The sequence below is a fragment of the Neofelis nebulosa genome, chromosome 2 (genome assembly GCF_028018385.1).
Source record: "Neofelis nebulosa isolate mNeoNeb1 chromosome 2, mNeoNeb1.pri, whole genome shotgun sequence".
Lineage (NCBI taxonomy): Eukaryota > Metazoa > Chordata > Mammalia > Carnivora > Felidae > Neofelis > Neofelis nebulosa.
Genome location: NC_080783.1, coordinates 70,229,998 through 70,257,615, shown reverse-complemented (window position 1 = coordinate 70,257,615; position 27,618 = coordinate 70,229,998). Strand labels below are relative to the sequence as shown.

Here is a 27,618-nt window from a genome sequence, read left to right as displayed (position 1 = left end):
ATAAATTGTGGAGCCTGGCTTTATAGCCCACGACCTTAGAGACCATCTGATATTGCATTTATGCACCATACATAAAGGGTCTTGTGTGTCATATTAAGAAGGTTTGACATTCTCCTGAAGACAGGAGTTGTTAGATGACATATTCAGATTTGCAGTTTTTAAAAACCACTTCACCATAGCAAGGGTAGGTTGATAGGAGGGGATCAAAATTAGGCTCTGGGTCTAATTAGAGGTGGTTGCTATAATTCCAGAGATAAATGCTGAGGTTTTAGACTAAGAGAGACCCTCAGTGTGGTAGGCAGCCCCTATGATGATGGTCCCTGATGATTCTGCTTTCTGGTATTCAATGTCTTTGTCCAATTGCTTCTCTTGAGTGTAGGCTGAACTTACTGACTTGCTTCTAATGAATAGAATATGGTGGATGAAGTAGGATGTCACTCTCAATATGAGGTTATAAAAAAACTGTGGCTTCATTCCTACAAGTGCTCTGTCAGCCTCTCTTGGATTGCTGCTTTGGAAGAAGCCAACTGCCATAGTGTGAGGCAGTCCTGTTGGGAGGCCATGTGAGTGAAGTCAGGAGAGGATCTTCTGAGGTCAGTCATTAGCCTCAGGAGTGAGCTTGGAAGCAGATCCCACCCTAGTCCAAGCCTTGAGATGACTGTGTGCATGCTGTCACCTTCTTGCAGCCTTGTGAAGGCCCTGAGCAGAGCCACCTAGCTAAACTTCTCTTTGATTCCTGACCCACAGAAACTGAGATAATAAATGCTGCTTGTTTTCAGTCACGAAGATTTTGTAATTTATTTCTCAGTAGCAGCTAACTAAAACATCAGGAGTCATCACATATACCATCAGCCCCTGGAGACACTTGGTATAAATGTGGCAGGCTGACACTATTTAATGATGCCATTTGTGTACAGAATACTACGTAGGTGGATTTTTCCAGGAGGATATTACTACCTCTAATTGACAGTAAAGGCCTGAGGAATTCAAACTGTTTATATCATCTGTTTTTGTCTACTTTTCTGACAAAATATATTTTTTGGCATCTCCAGCATAACTTTGGAAGATCTGAGAGTGAACCCTTATGCGAGCTAACATGGCATGAAGCCAGATAATGGGGCTTGAACTCCCAGCCTCCACCCAAATTGCCCCTCGCTCTGGATATCGAGCCAGTTCTTTATTCTACATCCGGGCATATGGAAGAAACCACACTGTTACGGTATAGTTGTTGTAACACATAGAGCACAGCCAAGTAAGTGACTGTTGAGACATACAGTGAATGCGTTTTGATATGGATGAGATTATTATGCACTCTTATGGTGGAATTTCATGACTGCATAGTATATTTGTAACCCTTGAATAACTGCCTTTCATTACGTATTCTCCCCCCAAACAGTTGACAAAAAAGAGAGCAAATTTAAAATGGAGTCCTTGAAGCCCCGCCCCACTATGATGTGTATTTCTCAGTCTTATGAGTCATGAGCTCTGTGCATACAGTTGGCTCAGATGAGCTGGCACCCTTGGAACTGCAGCAGCTGGGCTAAACAATTACCAGGCTCTGACTGAGAAAATTTCCCACGGGGGACAAAGAGCCAGCTGGGTATTGCTGATGCTTGTCTGGTGGACGTTGTTAGTTTGTACGAACACTGAAATTCCCAGGGCAGCAATCATTGGATGAGATAATTCAGCCTAGAATACATTAACCCAGAAAGCTGCAATTGGAGAAGACCCTTTTGAGGGGGATCTCTGTGCCTTCAGCAAAGCAAATTGGCAAGCCTTGTCCTGACCATTTAGAACCTGGATGAAGCCCCTGAAGCTTGGCATGTCATTAAAGGAGTCTGGCACCCATTAATGAAGTTCAACCTATCAAGCCTCCGTTTTCTCAATGTAACCTGCTGAAATAATGTCCTGAAACTTTCTGGTCAAAATTACACCAGAGTTTTATATACAGAGCAAACTTCTAGTGCTAATCCTCTAAAACATATTCATTATACCAAAGGCTGCACCAAAATATTAATATTTGCCTGGATTACTGTCAGATAAGAATATCTCAGAGCATCTTAATACATTCAGTGATTCAGAAAAACTCATTATCTTGAGACTATCATTTACCTTGTTATGAAGACAGAAGGTGAAATGAGGTGATTTTTATAGTAGATTTTATATCTTTAATGTAATATATATTTCAAATAAAGGTTGTAAATCTTAAACTAATGAAGCATGTTCTTACCGGTTCATTTCAAATTAGTTCCATTTTGCTAAGTTATATATCATTTACTCTGTATCTTTAAGATTATAGATTCATTAGTACATTTATTAATACATTTAAAAACATCTTTAAATACAACTAAATCTTGAGATAATTGATCAAACAGAGGTTAACCCCTATACTATCTCTAGAAAATGATAATGGCAGAAAGCATTTTATGCCATTCCCTTAGAAGTGGAAGAAAGAATAGCTTTCCAGAGAATATTTGCAGATGTGAAGCTTCAAAAAATAAGATCCTGTTGTTACCTCTGGTAGAAACATAACTTCTCAGATGTTAAAAGTAGTTATGCATACAGTTAAGTTCCACAATTGCAATAGAAGCTTATATTGCAGCAATAAAAATGTGCATTGGTCAGGGGCAGAAGACGCATCCCTGAACATCTTTTATGTTTCAGGAATTAGGAAACAGGACATCTAAGGCTTAGGCTAGCCACTTAAACCTCATTCACAAGCAGTAAGAAGAGAAAAAAAAGGATAAAAGAAAAGTTTGCAATTTTTGCCTGGGACATGGCAACAATTAAAGGCAGTATCTTGAAAGATTTAGGGCTTATGATCATTCCTGTCACTCTGCAGAATTTCCTGCCATGATGTCTTTTTCGGGTTGAGAGCTCTCCTCTCCTATCTATGGACTTACCCAGCAGGAGACTAAGGCCCTGCAGGCACCACAAGTGTTCAGAGTTTAACAAGCCCTTGGAGAGTAAAAGAGCAGAGCTGGCAAGAGGTAAAGCCAAGATCCAGGATTTGTGGAGTACAAAGGAGCCCGGCACAGTCCTACTCCTTTGGCTCTTTCCCCAATTTCGGTCCTATCTTCCCTGACAAGCAGACTTGAGAAAAAAAGTCAACAGGGTCTTCCCTGTAGGCTTCAGAGATAGGATAGGGAAGGGAAGGTTTTAAATGAAGGAAGTTTTCCTGTTTTGTTGTTGTTGTTGTTGGTGGTGGTGGTGGTGTGTGTGTGTTTGTGTGCGTGTGTGTGTGTGTGTGTGTGTGTGTGTGTGTGTGTGTGTTTGGCAGGCCTTAGAGAAAGCAGCTGGTCATTTCTTTCTTTCCAGGAAATAATATTGATGCACATTTGAAGCAAAATATTATATTTTGTTCCAAGAATATATTTTATTAATAATCCTTTCTTATTTTCAGTTTAAAGACTTTCAGTATCTTTCAATAGAAAGATATTACTGGGTAAAATATTGTTTAGATCTTAAAAACCAAATACTACTAAAGGTTTAGGAGGGGCTTTGGTGGAACTCTGGCCCCACTTTGCCTCTTCAAATATATGCCTATTCTTCATATATAGCTATCCATGCATCCATTGGACATTTCTTGAGCACCTACGATGTATCAGACATGGGGAAAACCATTAGAAAGAAATATGACATAAGCCCCTGTCTTCACCATGCTTACATACTCGTGGGAGAAGGCAAGTAAGACACAAAAAACTACACAGATAAAGATTTGATTACAATTGTGATATGTGTAATAAATGATAAAAGGAAGGAGCTATGAGAGTGTAAAACTGAGTGAATTTAACCCAGTCTGGTGAGGGTGGGGCAGCCGTTCTTGAAGAAATGGTATTTGGGTTGATGTGGGCTAGATATGTTGGTGGCACACGGAGGTGAGACTAGAGACAGGTAGAGCTCACACACTTGGAAGAGCTGCCTGGAGACTTGCAGTCATTCCCTGGACCTAGAAATCTAGGCCTCTCTTGTAAGAAGCATTCACCACCTCCCACTGATACCCCATCTCTTCCCACTTAGTAGTGTCTTTACAGCTTTGGCAGCTCTGGTGGTTGTCCCACGTGGATGATAGTATTAGAGACGGAAGTGGCCGACAGACTGTCCAGCAAGCAGCTGTGACCTGCTTAAGGTCCCAGAGCATCATGTGTTACCACGGTGGTGAACATCGTATAGATTTAATCTACTTGTTTGCTATAAAAATCTCAAGTTCAGTAAGAATTATTTGTAATTGGCACATTCATTCTGTGACTCTTCTAAAATGATCCTTGATCATATTTTGTTGGTCTCTAGCCTTACAGGCTGAATGGTTCCTTAATTCATTTTGCAAATTCTCCCCTCCACTCCACTTCAACTTTAGAGAATGCTCACAACTATTTTGAACCAGGTCATCATCTGAATTAATGCAAATTAAAAATTGTGTAAGTCTGAGTGAATTTGGTTTTTATGGCTTTATTACACACTGTAGATCCCCATCTTCCTGGTCCAATAGGAAACCATGGAATCAGGAGTCATTGCAATTCTGGTGCTAATTTAATTTCAGACTTACTTGCCTCTAGTCTAAAGTAGGCCCTTGGGCAGTTTAAGCTCCTGACCTACTTCGGAGTTTCTTTTATGCTCTGGAATGTAGCACATTTTATAGAGCAGGTTAGACTCTAGAACAGGTCATTAATCACTGTAGCTCCCTGGGCTTTCCTTGCGCTTTTGAGAAGGAAGCAGAACTGATACAAATAAAACATGTGGGAAATTTTTATTTTGAAAGCTTCAGATCTGTTCACAGAAACCACGAGGGAGGGAGATGTACTGCACTCTAAATTTAGGTAAGTAAGGATGACTCAATTACTGGCAAATGTTAACTTCCTCTAACAGGGATAGGGAATCTGAGGATCTAAAAGTCTTCTTTTCAATTATATAAAAGGTTTTTCAATATCTTGAATTTATATCTAATATTTATTGATAAACTGAATATAGATTATTTATCTCTTAAAACTAATGTTAACTTTTGATTAGCTAAAGGATACCGTTACATATCAATTAAATGTTCTAGTTTATGTTTAGGAGTAGTACCAGGACTTGGATTTTTGGTGAAATAGAAAGCTTATGAACTGTATATATTCTTGCGGATTCCAAGCAAGCACACTTATTTATTAATGAGAGCAAATGATCAGTACCCAAAACACAACTCAAAATTCAACTGAAGGAGAAATTCGTGCTCACAATTTAAACATAAATCAAGTAATAATACATATTTTACTCTTTGTTTCAATTTTTATAGATTAGAAATGGAGTTTACATGTATACTCACAGGATAGATAGGCACTTTAAGGGGTATTCATCTGAGGGAACTCAGAAAGACCTAAAATAATTAGGTATGGAGAATAAAAAGTGTGAAGTCACAACGGTAACTTTTTTGAGACTGGAGTGTGTTCTCGTGCACCCTTCTCAATTCCACAGCTGGGGCTTGCCTCAGCTCACCCTCATGTCCACAGGCCTTCTCCACACTTCCAAACGCTGCTCACCATTCAAGGCCCACTCTGGTTTTCCATGAAATTTCTCCTGACTATGCAGATATATCCTTTCCCTGAATGCTAACTGCAAATATAGTCTGGCCTATACAGGTTACTCTTAATCATACAGAGCTCAGTAGTATATTCTCCTATTATGTCATATATTACAAATAGTCTTCCTACTTAGACTCATCAGAGGAAATCACTGTGCATACTGCTTCTGTATAGCAGATAGTGTCTTATATGTCATAGGTACACAACATATGATGTTCCCAAAGGATAGAGGCAGTGGAATTAAACCTGAGATACAACATTAAAGAATTGCGTGTGTGTGTGTGTGTGTGTGTGTGTGTGTGTGGTGAAGATAGCTCTTACTCGTATGATGACTGAAGTATGTATAGCTGGAATCAGATTTTAAGAGCTGAAGAAAAATATTTTTACCTACCTGGGAATGACTTTGGAGGGGTCTAGATAGAATCCCTATTAATGCCACTTTTTAAGTTCTATTAATTTCTGACTCTTTGTCTTTCTTAGAATAGAAATAACTCAGGCTGGTCCTCAAGATAGAGGGATGGAATTTATTTTAATTTCTACTTCATGACATTCTCATCTTAGATTTTATTTGAAGGTATTGCAAATATAAACCGATATTTTATGAAGAATGATTTTGCCAAGGAGACCATAATTTCTCAAGGGTTTAATGAAGCTATTTCAAGATCTTATGGGAGGAAAGAAAATCTCTAGTTGAAGGCAACCATTAGACTAAGCTATAAAAAATTGAGTTCTGGTTAGTTCATATAAGAATTATTGTTTTTAAAAAATGTAGGTTTATTGAAATGTTACTGTTTTAAACAGACACCTGTGGTGTATTGCACTTTTCTTAGTTTTCCTGACCAAAGACTACCCTGTAAATGGTTCAGTTTACACTAAACACAGGAAGCCCATCTACTACATTTATAAATTTATTTTGAATAACAATGAATGCTCCTTCATCAGGAGAAGACTGTTTTACTGAGCCCAGAACTCCTCCTGAAAGGGAAATGATAATGGCAGGGGGTTGAGTGATACCTGAGGAAGGTAGTGTGGCAGGGAGTTTGGAAGGATACAGACATAACCAGAAGGCCTGCTTCTTAAAAATAGCTTTTCTTGGGCTCGTCATCCCTTCATCTCCCTCCCTGGCCTTTCCATCAATAAAAGATTCATTTGAGTTAATGAGTTTCTCCTGCAAGATGCAAATACATCCCAGTGGGACCAAAACTCCTGGTTTTTCAAATAGCTTTTTATATGAAATACTCCAATCAAATTAGCAAAATTCAGAAAACATGGATTTTTATTATAATGAGAAGAACTGGGGGAATTTATTTTTAACCGATATTGTATATTACTATAAAACACTTGGGTAGTCTATTGGATAGTCATCCAGGATACAGAGGGAGTATTTTGGAGTGGAATATAGACCAGAAACAATGTTCTACCTAACAGAGTAAGAAGTTATTAGGTGCAAGGGGGTCAAGGAAGAGGAGGCAGGAAATAGGAGGGCAATTCAGAAATGGAAGCTATGTCACCATACTCTACCTACACTGGCTTCTGGGGCTTTGCTTCACTTATTTCACTGGCTTGGAAACCTCTGTGTGAATGTTTGTATGTACTGTGTGTCCTCACTGCTTATGTCTCTAGCTGCTTCTGTCCACCTTCTCCCTTCAAATTTCAGTGGAGGCACTGCTGCCTCTTATTCCTCCACACTAGGTTAGATGAGGGGCCTTTCTCGGGTCACGCTGAACTCCACAGTATGATTTTTATCATACTTTTTAATGGTTTCTGTTAATCTTTCAATCTTTGTCTGCAAACCTAGATGGTGGGGATGTGTTACCATTGTAACCAGACTTTCAACACAGCAGCCTGTTCAAGAGTAGATACTCGGTACATACCTGAAGAATTAGAGAACTGTTTGCTATTTTGCCTTGGGCCTGCCACTAAACATTTAGTGAGTGCCTACAACAAGGAAGAGATAGATCATCCTTACTCAGATCCTAATTACGAATTCAAGGCAGAAGGATCAAACAATGTAGCTAAGAACACTGGCAGTATTAAGGGATGGGGGCTGGAATTTGAATCCTGGTGACATTCTTTTATCTCCATTTGGAAGCTAATGGTATCAGAGTCTCTACCTCTTACAGGTCAGCCCAGGTTAGTCCTGTCCAAATTGCTCTATCCAGTCCAATGTCTCCCTATCATTCCTGGCTCTTTTCCCATTGGTTAACAGAAGGTAACAGGAGAGGACAAGGAGGAGTAGAATTAATTTTCATATGTCTTATTTGACCCTCCTGACACTTAGAGGAACTTAAAAATGTTAAATGAATGGATATATGAGCTCCTTATTTCTTATTGCCAAAGTATTATCAGAAATTAGAATCTTCTTTTATGAGTGCCAACAATATACTATATGAAATAGCATTTTATTGGGCCTGACTACCAGTTGATGAATGAGCCCTGTGTTAGGTCTTTAGGGGCATATTTTAAAAAGGTGTTATAATCCTATTGTTCAAGGCATAGTTAGAAAGATGAAAAAAGTCATTATGAAGTCACACATACACACAAATAATTATCATCTCTCTCCCTCTATCATCTATCAATTATGTATGTATGTATGTATGTATGTATGTATGTATGTATCTATCCATCCATCTATCATCTATCTACCAAGATATATAAAACAGCATGAAAATAAATTGTTTAGTTTTATGAAAATAGACCAAGTGAAGTGCCTTAGAGTTTAAGGATAGGAGAGATCAACGCAAGCTGTGAAGGCTGACATATGGAGATGCTATGGATTTCAGAAACGGGTAGGACTTGATACATAGAGAAGAGGATGACAATGTTGCAAGTGTAGGAATCCTGCCAGCCGCCCTCCAGGTCTTGTAAGTAGAAAAAATGGAGACTTAAGGAGACTCTTTGCTCAGAACAGACAGTATGTGTTGGTGAGGAGTAAGAACACAAGTGGCAAGAAAGGGGAAAGCATACGCAGTGTGAGGGTGCTTTGAGGAGAGAAAATATTCAAATGTCTTCTGCAGTGTGTGTGTGTGTGTGTGTGTGTGCGCACGTGCACACACGTTTTCCAGAAAGATGAGAGGAGTCAATTCCAAAGGATATACTGAAGTGAGTCGATGTGGGTGATAGTGCAAAAAAGGAATTGCCTCATTAAAATACCAAAGTTTTCTCTCTGAGTCAGTGTTGGGAACAACTGTTTTAAACAATGCCAGTACTTTTAAATAGCTACATTAAACTCATTGTTTGAAGCAGAATCAAGACACGCAGGCAGGTCACTCAAGTGAAGCATTAAGCCAAAGCAAGAAAAGAGAATGATATTATTGATGTCTGTTGCTTTCCGCAGCTACAGAAACTCGGGGAGTTGAAAATGTTCCAGAAGCAGGTTCTCCTAACCTTCACAGATTAATCATGAATCTTTCCTTCCTCTACTGGATAACTACACCAAAAGTAAATGCTTCCCTATAAACTTCAAAGTCTATTCTTAATGTTTTCTGGAACACAAAGTGAATGTCAAGTGCCCAGTGAATATAATTATATCCCAACTATTAGCAGGTTAATTTTCATATGTTGCAACTGAAAATTCGTGGAACTGTTATGTACCAGTAACTGTGTTCTGGGTTTTCCCTCAAGGGTTGAGGATAGGAAAGGACTCTTACTAATAAGGAATTAACTCTTCATAAGCTATGGACATAAAAATAGCATGCAGAACAAAAAACAAGGTATATTCCTCATTTTAATATATTCTCAAATTCCACTCTTGACTCATAAATTTTAAAATAGCTAATTTGATATTCTATATGGGTAGGAAACAGAGATGTACATGTTAAAACATAGAATATATTTTTAGGGGCGCCTGGGTGGCTCAGTCAGTTAAGCATCTGACTCTTGATTTCTGCTCAAGTCATGAACTCACTGTTCGTGAGTTTGAGCCCAGCATTGGGCTCTGTGCTGAAAGAACTGAGCCTGCTTGGGATTCTCTTTCTCTCCCTTTCTCTCTTCCCCTCCCCTGCTCTGTCTCTCAAAATAAGTAAATAAACTTAAAAAAATAGAATATATATATATATATATATATATATATATATATATATATATATTTTTTTTTTTTTTTTTTTTTTGGGGACAGAGAGAGACAGAGCATGAACGGGGGAGGGGCAGAGAGAGAGGGAGACACAGAATCGGAAACAGGCTCCAGGCTCCAAGCCATCAGCCCAGAGCCTGACGCGGGGCTCGAACTCACGGACCGCGAGATCGTGACCTGGCTGAAGTCGGACGCTTAACCGACTGCGCCACCCAGGCGCCCCTAGAATATATTTTTTAAAGTCTTACCTTAATTTTATAATTAAAATCAATAATTATAAAATTTTACATTGTAACCTCTTCAAATACTGTGGACAAGGAGCCATACTGGTTAAATCAAGTTTTAAGCTATTTCCCCTACCCACAAGGCACCTGTTTCTCATATATTTCTGTATATTGCTTTGTGGCCTTTTGATATTAGATTTTAATTTTAAGTATAGTGGAAGAGGGATTCTGGAATGTCAAATTACTGCTCTTGACCTCATTTGGGAATCCTATTTTTCAATGATAACACTAATTTCTTAAGGAACAGAACTTCTCTGTTTTCTTTGTTGCCTTTTTAAAGTTCTTGTATATTGTGTTTCTTCCTGACGATATCAATTCTACATTTGAAACTGCTGGCACAAAAGTAGCAACAGATTTTTTTTTCCCGAGAGTATTCTCAGAACAAATGAGTAATAACAGTCTAAATTTTAGTGACTGTGTTTAAAAAAAAATTGTTTGCTTTCCCACATAGTTAATTTTCTGTCTTATTCTTGAGACAGGTAGTAGAATACTCATGTTCAAAAAAGTAGTCTGTTTGATTACTTGGTTTTAACTAGTTATGAAGACTCACATTCAGTGGTGCCTATGCTACTTGAACAATTTATCCTGTAAAGAAGAGGGTTGGAGTTAGAAGTTGGACTAGGAGGCTGAATAGATTCTGGGATCCTGCCAGTTTAGTGGAAAGGAGAGTATACAGGAATCAAAATGGTCCTGCTCTCAAGTAGGCATGTCAAGTGGAAAAAATCCTGGACTCCAAGTCCAGAAATGAAGGTACGAGTCTTGGGTATTCAGTTAACAATTTGTGGGACTCTGGATAATTCACTTATCTCAAAATTCTCTATAAAAACAAACTCTTGACTAGAATCAATGAAAAAGTCAGAGATTGCGATAAAAGAAACCACAAAGTAAATAGTAGACTAGAGCAAAGTTTAGTGTCTGACCCTTTCAAATTCCTCAAAACATATACACACATATGAAACCTTAAGAGAAAGTCAATATATAAAGCCACTTGGAATGAAGTGGATCTGACCAACCTGGCCATAATGTGGGGGTCCCAGAGGTCCTTCCCTTTGGTCCCATCCTGCTTCTTGGCACCTATTACCCTACGGAGCACAAGTTACAAAACTATTGGAACAATTATATTTTGTAAAGGAGATTTCCTCCAAAATAGCACTAGAGTATTTCTCTATATTACGTTATTTTGTCTTTACTGCTAAAGCAAAAACATGGTGAAGAAATCAGAAAGACTGCCACTGTCACGATGTACCCCAATCCAGTCATTCAACATGTAATAATGTTTTTATTGGCAGTTTGATATGCTAGACAATATTGCTGCTTGGAAATAGGAACTAAAAAAACCTATGTCTCTGGTATCTTCCCTGAACTTAAAAAAAGGGGACGGTTTCAAGATTCAGGATAGAACAAAACTGTCTCGTTGAAGGCAAGATTCCTTCAACTTCCCTCTGAAAAGATTGTTTTCCCCTCTGATTCTAAAGGACTAATTTGGTTCCAAAATGCAGAAAATTTTGAGGAAATCTATGTAAGAAGCATATTCAAAATCTTAAAGTGACTAATGAGAAGTCTAGGCAGAGGGGTTATTTTAATTCATCATATAAATAATATAAAATAGTTCTAAAATGTAAAAATATGGTAATGATTTCTCTTTTTAATATCCAGAAAGTTAATGCCTTAATTTTTACCCACTTTCAAGTAATAAGTTGTATAGAGTAGACAGTAATACTTGTTCTTTGGGAAATACTTCTTCTTTTTTCCAGTTAGCTTTATACTGAAATCTCATGGTTGCAGTTTGCTGTCCATTTACTGGACATTCATTCATTAGGATTTATTCATTCATTTTTGTAGAAGGAAATATAGGAAAAGGAGGGGAAGAAGCTGTCTTTATCTGAGACACAAAGTGGGCTGTTAGGATCTGATGATGGTAGAAAAATTGCAAGGGCACACGAGGTAACGTAACAGTTTTGGAAGTAATTCAGGTGCCTGCAGGTAGGAAAATTTAGGGGCCTGAAATCACTATTCTCTAATACCAGCCCATGAATAATGGATATAGCTATGGGCATAATTTACAAATGACAGTTTATCACTTGGAACAGGATTGCATAGCTCAACCGACAGGTGCCAGTCAACAAAGAAATAGTATTAGGATATTTCTCTCAGTACATCTTTTCTTCACTCAGTTTCACCTAACACTGTTGCCATGACCTGAAAATCAAGACTGTGTTCCTAGGAATAGTATGGAGATTTGTCAGCTTGATTCTTCACTTCAAATGTAAGAAGGATCAATAGGCACCAGGAGCTAGCTGCAGACCATTTTTAAATATTTTCTGCTCCATCTGGAAAGGAGAACTGAGACACCAGAATGATATAGAAGTGCCAAGGAACTGTGGAAAATGGCATGTTTATGTGACCTGGTTCACCTCATATCACAGGCCACCTCATCCCTTCCCCACCATTAAAGTGATATCGTGATACCACCAACCTCCGGATATGGGAACGAGGGGCAGAAAAAGCAAGTTCTCTATTCCCAACAATATGGCCACTAAAACACAGCAGGTCAGCCTCAACTATGGCAGCCTCAGAAGAAAGACACTTGTTAAATCTCTCCTTCATGATCCTGCACTGCACATTTTTTTCCATTTCTAAGTGATTCTAAATAGTAGGCTTCAAAATACAGTTATATTTGAAACAGCTGTATTTAAAACAGAAAAAGGAATAGAGATGGGATTTTCTCCAGCTCCTCTAAGCTGAATTCTATATGGTTTGAAAAGAAACCTAGGCGGACTTCATTAAAATAAGGAAGAAAAATGTAGTACTTAACATGTACTACCTTCTTCCCATCTCTATTGTCTCGTGCCGATCCCAACCTTGTTTCTTTTAAAAGTTTTAAGATTTCTATCACATCCACGTTTAAATTGAACTACAGTGCTCATAGTTAGCCATGAAAAAGCCTTTTGTCTGGGCTGGTATTTCCTAGAGAATCTGCCCTTAAATATGAATTCCTCAGAATATCAATACATGTATTATATATAAACAGACATTAGAAATGGTTTCTGATGGGGCATCTGGCCAGCCCAGTCAGTTGAGCATATGACTCATGATCTCATGCTTGTAAGACGGAGTCCCATGTTGAGTGCAGAGTTATTTAAAAATAAAATCTCAAAAAAAATAAAAACAAAAAATAAAATAAAATAGAAAAATAAAAATGGGTAAAAAGATGAAACATTGAGCCAAGCAAATATCCATCAAGCAAACAGTCATCAAAAATATTGAGTAAAAGTTGTACAGATTTCTGTAAATTAGGACTTCTGAAAACTTCTAATGTGCTAATTTGCTATGGTAATCCCCGGTGGGGGGGGAGATGGCAGTGGTGTTATTTGAATAAGAAAAGTTTTCTGCTAGGAAATGTTTGTGAGACCAGTGTTCTGAAGAGACTTTGGAGCACTCCAGCCTATGTTCTCTAGAAAAATGTTCTTAAATGGAGATTGTTTCTTAGAGGGTTGTCCAGTAAGTGAAAATGGCAATAGTTTCTCTTGGACTCAGTAGTTTGCCTATGAAAGTAAGTCTGTTTCTCCAATATGAATTGCATAAGTAAGAATTAATATGTTTTTATCTCATTCAGAAATCTACAGAAAGAGATACACCTACAATAACAATAAAGAAAGATAAAACCTAGCTTTCTACTTGGGTTTTCCTTTTAGTTTCTTTAGCTGCATAATGAAAGGATTAAGCTACATCCATATTTCCCAAATTTGTCTCATCTTAAAAATGTGAAAGTAGAGGTTGCAAATGGAATGGAGATTGCTAAAAATCAGAATCCTTGGACTCCACTGAACTTTATCGATTTTCTAGGGAGTGTATGTGTGTTGGGGATGGACGGGAGAAAGAGAGAAGTGTTCCAGATGATTCCATTGATCAGGAAGTTTTGAAAAAAACCTAGGGAAGATGCTATCTAAGTTTCTTTGAATATTAAAATTCTATGAAGATTAACTGCTTTTTAATGAACTCTTTTAAAGCAATTGAGTTTTAGAGGGTTTATTATCTAACTATATAGTTTCCATTATAAATGTGATTTCCACAATATAGAGAACTAGGGCTAGAGGGGATAATATATTACCCAGGATATCACCATCCAGAAAATCAATGGGATATTTTATTTTATTTTATTTTATTTTATTTTACTGTATTATTTGGGATTTCCTTTCGAATAAGATTCCATGGTTGAATTAATTTCTTAACTCTAGGGACAGTTCACAGCTACTTAACATTACAAGGCCTTGTGCTGCCTGGTATGAGACAATGGCATGTCTGCTCTGGAATTTCCATAGCTGATAAAAATCCTTTGCCTGATTCTCATCCTGTGAAATATGAAAAATTTACTCCTTCTGCCTACTCTCATTAGGCAACCCACTTTGAACTAAGTTTGTCCCAGCCCCTAGGCTATGAGGGCAAATGAGCAAAGAAACTCTCCTTTCAAAACTTCCTTTCTGTCTCTGGGTCTGACGTTAACCCAAGGCTCACACAAACTGGGGGGATTAAAAACGAAACTTCTTGGCAACAGATATCCACAATCTTTCTGTGTCTCTGTTGCCGTAGCAACCAGGCTATCACTATGTATGCTGAGCCAAATTATTTTTACCTGTCTTTTGTGACCACGGGTATTTTGCTTCTTTTCTTCAAGCATCTATTTTCAACATGTTTTTTTTGGCTGACAAAACTTTTAAAGAAGGTGATATTTTCTCCTTCCTTCATTTAAAAATATATGATGAATGTACAAAACCAAACAGGTGTTTTATTTATTTATTTTTTAAAGCAATCATACCTAAATGCTTGCTCTACAAGCTTTGGCTCTTAGTTGCCATTAGGGCTTCATATGGTTGCTGTGCTTCCTCATCTAGAGTATGGAGAAGTATGACTTTTGAACTAATTAGGCGTTTTAAACCGAAATAAACTGTATTTTAATGTAGAACATGTCAGCAAATAATGATCAGTTTTGATATGCATATAGTATATAGTAAAAAGAGATAAAAAATTAATGTTGCTTTTTAAAAATCACACATTTCCCTTTTCAAAATTATGAACATCTTTATTTTAAAGCAAAAAACATGCTTTTAGTAGTCAATGGCTACTTAAGTGTCTATAGTTACTTTTTATCTTTTTCTCATCATAACTTAGATAGATAGAATATATTTATTTGTCCAGAGAAAACTCAGTGACATAATCCCGGATCTCAAAGATCAAAGCTTTGTATTCAGTAAAAGACCCTTGAAGGTAAAGACCTTGACTTACATATTTTTGTATCACTACTGTACATAAAACTTTGACTTACAGCTGGTAAGCACTCACAAATATGAAATCCATAATTATCCTGATGAATGTGCTTTATTTTTACTTGCAGATCCACAAATACTGTTTTTCATTTCAATTTGCATGTATAGACACAGATCAAACCCAGGATAATGGGAAAACACTAGATGAAGATTTCTGTTTTGCTGAGCCAAGTTTGATAGTATTCTATAAATAACAGTAAGATAATGAATGCAAAACCAACGTCATATTAAATTGGAAGTGTTCAGAGGCAATTTTGGACTCCTGCATTACATTTCTAATTTAATTTGGAATTTTGTGATTATTAGTATTTCTGGCAGTTCAAGATGATCTGTACAGTTTTATTGAGGTTTGCATGATTTTATATTAGTTTAGGCAAGAAATGAAGTTTATGAAAACATTTAAAACATACTGTAGAAGTACTGTGACTTTTGTTTTTTGTAATTTCATGAGTGAAGAATCAATAAGGCTTTATAAAAATAACTGTTGAATTTAGACTTTTTAATTAAATGTAATTTTTGATTCATGACCATGATATTATGGTTTATAATAAGAAACACGAATTTGGTCTTTCTCCCTGTTCCTAGCACAGAGCTCTAAAACCCTTGACTTTCCTAAGTGAAGAGAATGACAAATGTGATTTTGTTATGTTAATGAGGTGACTCTGGAAAGCCCCTAGGTCACCTAAGGTCACCTGCAGATGGGGGGCTGGTCACCAGAAGATCCAAAGGTGTGATTAAAGTTGGAATTTTCAGTCCCAGCCCCTACCTCTGGGGGGAGGTGGGGTGAAAATGGGTTGGAGGTTGAATCTATAGCCAATAGTCAATGAGTTAATCAGTCATGCCTATGTAATAAAGCCTCTATAAACACCCAGAAGGATGGAGTTTGGAGAGCTTCCAGATTCCATGTACCATGGAGGTACAGGGAGAGTGGTGGGCCAGGAGAGGGCCTGGAAGCTCTCCACCCCTTTCTTCATACCTCACTCTTATGCATCTCTTCCACCTGGTGGTTCTGAGTTATATCCTCCTATAATAAACTGGTAAACTTAAGTAAGTGTTTCTCTAAGTTCCATAGCTGCTCTAACAAATAGTCAAGCCCAAGGAGCAGGTCATGGGAACCTCCAATCTGTAGCCAGTCATGGAGGCACAGGTGACAACCTGGACTTGAGGTTGGCATGGTGGGTTTGTAGGGGGAGGGGGAGTTTTGTGACACTGGGCCCTTAACCTGTGGAATCTGTTGCTATCCCCGCAGGAAGACCGTGTCATAATTGAGCTGAATTGTAGGACATCTAGCTGGTGTCAGAATCTGAACTGGAGTTAGACTAATAACGGCATTATTAATGAAAACTATTGCTACATAGAAAACCACTTTTAATTTGCAGTGGTGTCAGAAACATATTTTTTAATACTGTCACTGAAGAAAGTTGAGGATTAAATTTATCCAGTATGAGGGAAACTACAGCAAGTGTTAAGAAGTTTTGTACTGTTAAGCCTGAGATGATAAATGAGTATTTTTGCTTTACTGAAGCTAACTGATACACAACATTATATGCATTTATGATTTTAAACATTCACTAATAAAATCAACACTATCTCTCTATTATAAACCAATCTCCATTTCTAAACAAGTCTGGAATTACAAGTATTGTTTAGGGTTTCTGTCAAAAGTAAATATAAGTTGAGAGCCACTGAAAAACACGAAGAGATAATGAGCATATTCACGATGGACAAAATTCAATGGCAAACATAAAGCCATAATCTCTAAGCTCCACTTTATGTCAGTAATCTCTGTAATTTTCCTTTTCCTGAGCGGCATGCTACCAACAAGAGCCAAACTCTTTTATCCTAATCTAAAAGTAGCATAAGGAAAATGGGATATAAACTTACACAAAAGATAATGCTGAAATGAAGCTCTCCTGTTAAGGATTGTTTTCTTTTGCTTTTTGAAGGCTTTCAGGAATTCTGGAGAAAATCTACCATATTCTCTTTCCTATTTCTGTAGACTCACTTTTCCGGTAAATTGCTATTAAACTTTCAGATTAACATTTTGATGAAATGGCCAAATGTTAGGGGTGTATCCAAATGGCATCCTAACTTCTGAGTGGATCTAGGAGGCAAACAGGGAAACAGAATCATAGAGAGGGGGTACTTTAGAGTACTTCAAGTTTGGAGTCATATGACCTCAGTTTGAAGGCTACTTCCATCATTTCCCATGTGACCTGAGCAAGTTGTTTCCTTTCTCCAAGCTTTATTCCTTTTCTATGAAATGGAGATGATAATAATAGTACCAAGTCACAGGAAGGACTGTTATGTGGATTCAAATTGACAATCCATTAAACCACTTAGCATAGAGCCTGGCGCATAGTGAATGCTCAATCAATGTCAGCTATTATTAAATCTATCATAATTCTATTTTCATGCCAACAATACACTTAAATGAATCCTAAATAATGGGAATCTATTCTGGCTTTAGAGTTCTATGTGGATTTCACGACTATATGGGCTTTTAAACATTCAGAGATTTCTTTCTTGTGACCTAAGTCTCTAATTAGTCCTAAAATTATTTTCTTGAGTAGTCTCTTTTAGTTAAGCTATGGAAAAATTATACTTGTGGACCAGCAGCAATTCTTTTCCCCGTCATCTTTTCCCCAAGTTAAAATCTCCTGGTTCATTTAGGGCCTTTCATATGTCTTATTTTTCTGGTTATCACAATATGAATGTCTACTAAATTCATCAGACATGCCTCCTAAGTAATAATGCAATAAGTTGTAGAATTATTTGGTCATAATTTGGCTAGTATTGAGTCAAAAGGAAATGTAAACTACTTTTAGTTCATAATATATTCTTGTAGCATTTATTACATTAGCACCGTAAAAAATGCTATCATTATATATTGTTATATAGTGTTTTTCTGAGTAGTTTATAACCCCTAGTACTATTAGTGCTAGTTTTCTACTTCTGTGTCTCTACTGCCTATCTGGCACATAATGCATATTTAGTGTGTGTGTGTTTGTGTGTGTGTGTGTGTGTGTGTGTGTGTGTGTGTATGTGTGTGTGTGTGTGTGAAAGAGAGAGACACTGATGTTTAACCTGAATCCCATCTTCGTCTTTGCAATGGGCCACTTATTTTGTTTTCCTTCTTTAGAGCCTCCCCTCCCCCACTGCATTTTTTTGATGTGGTCATTGGTCAAGGGGCTATACTTCTACAAGGATGAGCACAGGACCCATAGTGGCCAATAGAATTCCACTTTCTCAGGCATATAATGGACACCAGAGGAGAGAAGGCCCTTCTCATCAGATTACCAACTGTGAGTATTATGTGAGTCAAGAGAGTCTGAGGTTCTTGCTTCTATCAGATGTGGAGAAAGGTCAATATAGAAGAGAGTATGGCTGAGAAGGAAAGAATGTCACCAACTCTTTAAACAATGAATGCAGCAGCCATGGCCCAAAGCAGGTCTGTCCGTGCACTTTTTGGTTATGTGACCCAATAAATTCCCCCTCCTCCTTTCATATTCCGCCTAAGGTGGTTCCAGTAGGCTTCTTTTATATTCTGTTATGGCACTGACTGACTGATAAAGTCTCGTGTGACCAAAAAAGATTTGGAACGCATAGTGCCTTTTTCTTAAATCTTCCTGATATTCTTATGCATATCCAGGGAGAGTGATCTACTACCAAATTGGTAAAAGCTGAACATGACAACATATAATATATTTTATCCTAAAATTAGCATAACATTTGAAGTAGAAGTAGAACTAGCCTCAGGAATAATGAAATCATCCAAGAGTGCAAAAGTTTGGTTTCCTTTTATTTAAAAGGGGGCAGATATAGCAAAGGATTTTATCCTCAAATGAGAACCACACTTACATGGTAAAAGCAGATCTTTATTCTTCACTCACCCAACTTTTATTCCAATCCATTGTCCTCTCTCCACTACTTCACTGCTATTTGGTAGGAATTAGCCAAGTAAGGCCCTGTCTCCTGAGGATGGACCCGACTACACATCAGCCTGTACCAGCTAGACTGCGGTTAAAAAAAATCCACATCTTCTGAGTTAATTTCTGTTTTCTCCAATTAACAGAGAAGGTCATAGAGAATATCAAATAAAGAGATGATGCATTCTAGAAGTATGCCTTATGAGACCAGCCAATGAAAGGGGTCTCTGGACCAGAAACAGAAGTCAGATTTAGAATATTGCCTGAAGGGAGAATTTGGAAGGCAAGCATTTGTTTTGGGGGTTGTTGACCAAAAGACGTACTCTTGCTTAATTATCTCCTATGCCTTCAGTGGTTCATTTCCAAATCTTTTAAGAGTTTTCTTATATGTTGTATATATCACGCTAGGCACTATAAATACAAATACCTCATGTTTCATTCCTTCGCTGGTACTCACAGTTCCACAACTATGTCCTATTCCAGATTCTAATTCCTCGCCTTGAAACTTCTCAAGCTTCAAAATTTCTCTAAGAGTTTATATTCCCCAACCACTATCCCAAACTTCCAATATAGGTACTGTTTCCTCTTTCAGTACGTTTTGCACTCTGTTGTTTACCTACAGTGTAATCCTTTACACTGCATCCTAATGCCTAGGTATTGTACTTGTCTGTTTCACTCACACATCTAAGGCACAGTATTTGCTTTTTCACATGAATTCCCAGAACTTACTAGCTCTTAATAAATGCTTGTTGAGTGAATAAACAAACACATGAATGCATACATGCATGAATGGATGAATGAATGAATGACTAACAGCATGGTCTCTACTCTGAAGAAGCTCAGTCTAGCTGGGGAAGAAATAACCATTAGGCTAATTAGCAACTAACCATTGCATAATAGAGATACGATCCAAATACTGACAGAGTATAACATGAGCAGAAATTAATTGTTCCTTTGATTTTGTGCCTTTTTTTTCCTCGTGTTTGCTTTATTGTTTGTGCTCAGAGGAATATTTAAAACTCACTGTTGAATTATCTAAGAACAAAACCCTGATATCTTTGAAGGAAGGATTACCATCCAAATCTATAAATGGAATAAAACAAATAAGAACATTAGATAAAGAAAATACTGCTGGCTGCTTACAGAAATGCACTGAGACTATCTCAATAAGGAACATTTCCACACAGGCCTAACAAAGGGAATAGTAAAATTATGACCTAGTTTTTTTTAGTGACTAGAGGACCGTTGTTATATGTTGGGAACATGGAAATTCCAGAGATAGCTATGATGAGGAAGCTTCACAGACATTAAATGAGAAGAGTCCTGCTGTCAAGTGTTTAAACAATTTCCAGAGGCTACGTCTGCAGGAGGAATTTATCAGTATGCAATCTCTACCTTGTTTGGTTTGACATGTGGGTTGTTGGTGGGTTTGTTACTGGGAGCTATAGATGACACTAAAAAGAAGAGGGAGCATTCCTACCACCTCTTTTTTTTTAGTTTTTGGTCCCAGCCTTTTTTCAGTTCCTCATCATTTTGGCCAGAACCAGATCCGCTTAAGTGTTCTGTCTTCAGAATGTCCTTCCTATTGCTGTATTTTTCACATTTATTTTAAAGAGTGATAGTTTATAAAACAGGATCTAATTCAAATCTTCTAGCATCCTTTTTTTTTTAAATTTTTTTTTTAACGTTTTATTTATTTTTGAGACAGAGAGAGACAGAGCATGAACGGGGGAGGGGCAGAGAGAGAGGGAGACACAGAATTGGAAGCAGGCTCCAGGCTCTGAACCATCAGCCCAGAGCCTGACGCGGGGCTCGAACTCACGGACCGCGAGATCGTGACCTGAGCTGAAGTCGGCCGCTTAACCGACTGAGCCACCCAGGCGCCCCTCTTCTAGCATCCTTAAGATGCACTGTTTTTCATTTGGGGCCCTCTGGAGTCTGTGGTAAGGGTACTATACTGTTTGTATGGAATATGAGAAACTATAGGAAAGAAATGTGGTGTTTCTGTGGGCTTGGGATTACCTCCGTGATAAGGAATGAAGACATTTTTTATTTTTATTTATTTATTTAAAAAAATTTTTTTTTAACGTTTATTTATTTTTGAGACAGAGAGAGACAGAACATGAACGGGGGAGGGTCAGAGAGAGAGGGAGACACAGAATCTGAAACAGGCTCCAGGCTCTGAGCAGTCAGCACAGAGCCCGACGTGGGGCTCGAACTCACATACCGCGAGATCGTGACCTGAGCCGAAGTCGGACGCTTAACCGACTGAGCCACCCAGGTGCCCAGGAATGAAGACATTTTTTAAATGTTAAAACAAATACTGTGATATTATGAAAGATGAAGGTAAATATAAGAGAAGAATTTAAAGAGAAAGCATGAGACCTAAAAAGAATGCCAAGCTTTTGAGGTTAGCTGTTGCATTTTACTTTGACTCAAGGCATTTTTGTGAAAAGGTAATGGAGAACCATCTAGAGGGGAAAGTTGCCCCTGTCCCAAGCTCGTGCCCAGCCTAGCCTCTCCCTAGGCCAGGAAAATACCTGTTTCTAAACATCCAGGGACTTTTGTACAGTTTTTTAAATCTCTTAATTTCTATGTTATGGAATTATTATAAATAATCATTATAAATTACATATTACAACATAAACATAAAATATATAGTAGCATATGGCATGTAGAATGTCTCATCCCAAACACAGACCACTCAGGACTATTTTGAACTGACTCCTGGTCGTTACATCGCTATTTCAGCTAACACATAAAGGATTATTTACTGACTACAGTATTGCTGGCAGTGATCATCACTACAGAAAAAACTTGATCAATTCAAAATCTTTAAGGCTTGGGACAGAGATTGGGGCCAAGTTTACCTATATATTTGTGACAGTTTTTGAAAAGATGTGCTAAGCAAATATATCAAGTAAAGTGTTTGTAAAAGAACTGTTTACTTGACACAAATTTTAGAGTCACGAATTCCCAGCAATGTAAGTGCATTGTAAGCAAAAGCTAGATGTTGCTTAGGTTGGTATTTTGATATAATAGGTACAAATTATTTTTATCTATTCTTTAAAGCAGGGCTTCTGCTAGACATTACATTTTTACCCTAGTTCAAATTGCAATATTTATTTGAAAGCAATAAAATATTGTTCCTGTGGAAATGTATTATTTACTCTGACTTTTAATCATTTCGGCTCTTTTCAAGTCAATTGACTTATATCTGAGTCTACTTAGTAGAGGAAGTGAACAAAAGGAGGTCACAGTTAAGACTAACTCCCAGTTAGTCACCTAAAGTTTCAACAGTCACATCCATTATATTAAGAAACTGTGCTTTAATAATGCAAGAGTTGGCAGCAAAACAATAAATGTCCAAACATGATAAATAGCAGGTTAACCACCTCTGCGACAGAGAGAACAACAGTATCAAGCTAGCCCATTTTTGCTTAGTCTTGTAAGAGATACAATCACAGTCTATAGTTTTATTTTAAATCTGTCACATTAAAGGGTTACCCAACATTTCAAGATATATTAGGGTGCAATAAATAGCTTACCTTTTTTGATAGTCGTTTACGGGAAAAATAATGTGCTTTATGGTGCAGAGAAGAACCTTAAACATGGTCAATATTGAGAATAAAATCATATCCCACCTGGGTGACTTTCTCTGTCACGTTGTGTGTTCGATCTTTAACCTTGGGTGCAATAATGGTTTTATCTGAAGAAGGAGGGGATGCATTCTTTTTTTCAGTTTTGACATCTGAAAAATTCAGAGTGAGCTGTGGAATCTTGTTAATGGTGCTGTATTTGTTGAGATTTGAATCTGACGTGGATCCCAGGAGGCTTGACTTGATATGATTAAAAGGCCCTAAAAAAATTGGAAAATATTTGTAAAAGCAGGATCAGGAGAAACAGAAGAAGAAAGAGATGGTCCTGAATGACCCGCTAATGATCCACAGCCAGTGTGACCCTGCTTCGGGAAGGACTAAATGCAGCCAGATGGTACCTGACCACAGGTTTAGGATCACGGTCTGACACATGGAGCAGCACATGGGTATTGAGGGTAAGATGGGGTCCAAGGCGTGTACCCAGGGGGCAGATGACATCTTTGGCTGTTACTTAACTTCTTTCATTAAGGGCTGGAATAAAAGGAAAACAAAACAAAACAAAACAAAACACAAAAACCAAAAACCTCCACTCCCTATTATTGGCCAAACTGGTTTTTCAAGAATGTCTTTTTATAATCCAGGAATTATTCAAGGAAGAGACTTTCCTGTGGATAAAATCATGTTGGCCAGGAAATTTCTGAACAGGCTGTGTCCCCAGCTCCAATGTGTATTACTTTCTTCTCTGGGCCATGACAAATGACAAGTGACGAACCAGCTGTGATGTGCTTCTACTACCTATGTGAGGTGTTTTACAGAGCTTCTAGGAATTTCAGATAAGAGGGAGAAGGGCAAATGTCTGTGCGTACGTGCGTGTATTCTATTGAAAACTCCAGGATCCTGTGTGAAATTTTTAAAATCTTTCCTTCTTTTCCCCTTTCATTACATTTAAGACTTTTTTTTTTGAGAGAGAGAGAGAAAGAAAAGCCTCCATAAAAAACCATACCAGAAGAATACTTTGGTAAACATAACTTAACATTGAAGTGACCATAGCTAGGTAATGGCTGCGGTTAGTGGTACCTGGTTATTTATTTATTTATTTATTTATCCATTCATTTATTTTCAAACATGCTATATGTTAGATCCCCAGAACTGATTCATCTTGCAGCTGGAAGTTAGTACCCATTTTCTGACCCTGGTCAATTCCCACATTTCTTTCCCACGAAGACAATTTAGCAAGGTTCCAGGGCTCCTGGTTCCCTTGTCGAGGATAAATACACTGACTAGGTACACCTTGAGGTGAACTTACTGTGTGTTGCTTTTGAAGAGTCAGGAAATGCTCCAGAGTTTCTTATATAATGGGTAATGCAACTTTTACTAATATAGAGCTCCTAAAAATTGGCATCAGGAAGAATTTTATAGAAAGCCTGAGCCCATGACTGTTACTCAGCCATTATTTTGCTGCCTCAGAGAGTGCTTCAAACACACAGACTGCATGACTGAGCTTGTTAGTCAGCACATTTTGCCTTATGCTACTTTTTCTCCTGTTCAGAATGAAACAAATACATTTTAGGGATCAAAAAGTACTTTATGCAGGGCTGAACACTTGAAAATTAAATTTATAAGTGGTGTATTTTGAACCACAATAACAAATCAACTCAGCTAAAATATAATGCTAGTAAAATAATTGCCATCACCTGGCTGATAGTTAATTTGGAGAGAATTCACATATATTCCTTTACAAAATTTTATTTTTGGTTATTTAAAAATTTGAAATTGTTTAAAGATCATTTTCATCCATACTGCAGACACTGTGCTTCTTGAGGTGCAATTTTATTCACTCCCTGAGTTTTATCCATGATGATGATCAAATCCATCTAGGTGAAAAATGTCATTGAGCAATTTGGGCATTTATTGCCCAGTATGCTCTCATTTGCATATAGACGCTCACTCTCTTTTCTATTTATGAGATAAGGAGAGAAATAGGAGCCAAAAGTGGCACCAAATTAATCTTGCCTTCAGACAGGTGTCTGATAGAAACCCCATTCTCTAGATCTCTCTATAAGTCTCCATCACAAACCACTGATTTAGTATTGCAACATATCCTAGATAGTGTTCTCTTTTTTGTATCATTGTATAATATTATGGCTATATTCCAGGCCTATATCTTAAAATTTGTAATTTGCGAAATATTCCAGGACTTCCAACATTTTAGATAATGTCTTTTTCTCAACTCTATTGTCATATTTTCACTCATTAGATACTTTTATTGCACACAGGGGTACAGAGAAGAGATTAGAGAAAGTTGAGCTCTGATATATAGTTAAGTTGTGTTTTAAACCCTTATGTCTATCTTTCAACTCTATTTCTGTCATCCTTCTATGTGGTGAATTTCTATAGCTGACTCTCTACGGAGCTGTTTAAAAAAATCAGGCAAAACCATGGATGATCTATCACATTAGAGGAGACAAACACTGTTAAATATGCTTTGATTGTCCTTGTAACCAGTTTCAATAAACTCCACTGAACTGGCTACACCAATAAGCACGAGGTCTCAACCATGACAGTACTTCATCCTAGGGGCATTTGTTGGGGACATTTTTGTCTGTCACAATGATGAGAGGTGGCTCAATTGAAAAATTGTCCCATATGTCCAGTGGGCATTCCTGTAGGTGAAAGCCTGTTTATAACGATCTGAGCCTTGAACCTGTTTCACATATAAAGAGTACAATGTACTTTTAACATGATTTTAATGTGTTGAACTTTGTAGAGCTACAACTACCATGTAAAGGAAAGAGTTTTACATTGTTTGGTTCAGAACTTTACCAAAAGTTGTTCACCATTTTGAAAAATTGTATCACGTGGAGTTATGCTACTTGTGGCATTTGAATTGCCAATACAAAATTTCAGACTTCACGCTATAAGGTTATAGTCTGTGTTTGCAGGTCACGAACAAATATGTAAACAAAGAGATTTGAGTATTTTTTTTGACAGTGTTGGAACTGGATATTAAATTTGCAGAGAATTACAGGAATCACACTGAAGATCATTAATAAAATTTCTTTCAAAAATATTTCATATGATTGTTCTCTATGTATGTAAAATGATACATGATGTAATGAAAAGAAACTATGTAGTAAGAACTAAACACTAACTGATTTGTCTTGAGATTGCCTGTTGGTTTCCAATCTCACGTTAGTAACTCTTTAGAGATCTGCCACAACTTCATCATAATGTCTCGATTGTCATTTCTTGTTCCAATCCATTTTTTAGTCCCATTGTTTAGGAAAGCATATGGTCTGTAAGGCCTTTTTACAATATTGGATAAGGAATATATGTTCTGACATTTGGTGGGATTTCTTTCTTAAACAGTGCAATTCATTAATATTGATGTTATCACATATGAAATCATGTTGACATTACACTGAGCTGTTAAGGGCCAGCTTACTGGTGAGAACATCATCCTTTTTCATTTTCTCCCCAGTTTATTTTGGGATATTTTTCATAATTCAATTTTTGTTATTTCCTGTTTCTAAAATTCATATATAAATAATTCTGGTCTGTTATTGTTTATTCCAATACTGCTTTTTATTTTGTTATCCACTCATATTCCTGCTCTATCATTTTCTCTAGTACTTATCTGGATGATTTTCTCATGTCTTTAATGCTCTTAAAGCCATTTTCTAAAAATGTCTGCTCATTGCATTATGTCTTCTAGTGTAGTTAGTTATATTTGAGCATTAATACATTGAGAAATGTATCATTTTATTATAAACTGCTTTCCTTGTATTCCTCCTTTACATTACAGTTAAAGAATCATGTTGATCTTTTAGAAATAGGTTAACTTATTTCTAAATGTTGTTACAGGATAGTAAAATGAGTATAAAAAATATTGTTGCAAAACAAGGGGACATTGGGTCTGACAGGGCTGAGAAACCACTGGTCAATATATGTCATATGCAGATTTGCTCTCAGAATATTATAACTTCATTGAGTCCATATTTTAGCTTCTCGTATTTACTGGTGGATAACCCTTCAAACTGTTATTCTATTCTGCTTTTTTTTTTTTTTTGTAACTTCTTAATAATAGAGATTTAATCTAGGCTTTCTTTTAAATCTATATATTTAAAGAATTCAGCAGAACCTAAAGTGTTACTTAAAATACTTCATGCATGCTACTTAGATAAGACATTTACAATCTATTTCATCTCATAAACAAAGATCATTATGCTTTTTCCACTGATTTTGAAGCAGATATTTATTTGCAGAAGTCTGAGTCTGCAAGCCAATGTGCATTAGCTTAGGTTCCTCTAAAACCTATCTAAATTCTAGTGAAAAAATTTCCCAAGATTTTAATTATGGTAAGTATTCACAGTATTCTCATTTTCACTAATCGTCAACCTAAGCAGATAGAATATGGGGCCAAAAGGGAATAAGCATCAAGGACTAGAAATCAGAACACAGGGTTTCCTACCTCCTAGGTCTATATTCAGAGAGGCCTTGGTTGAGGATTTAAAGGTGAAAGGCAGCCTCCCTGAGAGTGATCATGAACAGATGGGATTTAGGATTCTAATGAAAGAAAGGAGGATAACCTGAAAAACAAAGTAAATGAATTTAAATAAAATAAATGGGCAGAAATAAGGGGAAATAATAGCTTCAATAGAAAGGAATGTAAAACTCAAAAGTGCATAAGGAGGAATTGATGTTCTTTAGAGAAACATTTGCAAAATGGATGACCATCATTTAAACGTTTCTGTATTCTAGAAGGAGACGAAAAACAGGTGACCAAATAGACTAAACCAACATCTGGATAAAGCTCTAATATATTACAACTGTCTGATTAAATATAAAGTAG

General features: G+C 37.1%; 1 protein-coding gene across 9 annotated transcripts in view; it reads right to left on the bottom strand.

The window, feature by feature from the left end:
• The window catches only part of KCNH7 (potassium voltage-gated channel subfamily H member 7), a 492,691-nt gene that overhangs the window by 107,267 nt on the left and 357,806 nt on the right, over positions 1 to 27,618 (bottom strand). For 6 of the 9 annotated variants that reach the window (XM_058715116.1, XM_058715124.1, XM_058715117.1 and 3 more), the window contains 2 exons: positions 22,812 to 23,026; positions 10,928 to 10,996 (listed from right to left, as the gene is read on the bottom strand). In XM_058715116.1, the coding sequence (XP_058571099.1) occupies positions 10,928 to 10,996; positions 22,812 to 23,026 (284 nt within the window). The remainder of the gene's footprint in view (positions 1 to 10,927; positions 10,997 to 22,811; positions 23,027 to 27,618) is intronic. The other 3 variants (XM_058715121.1, XM_058715122.1, XM_058715123.1) reach the window with 1 other exon arrangement.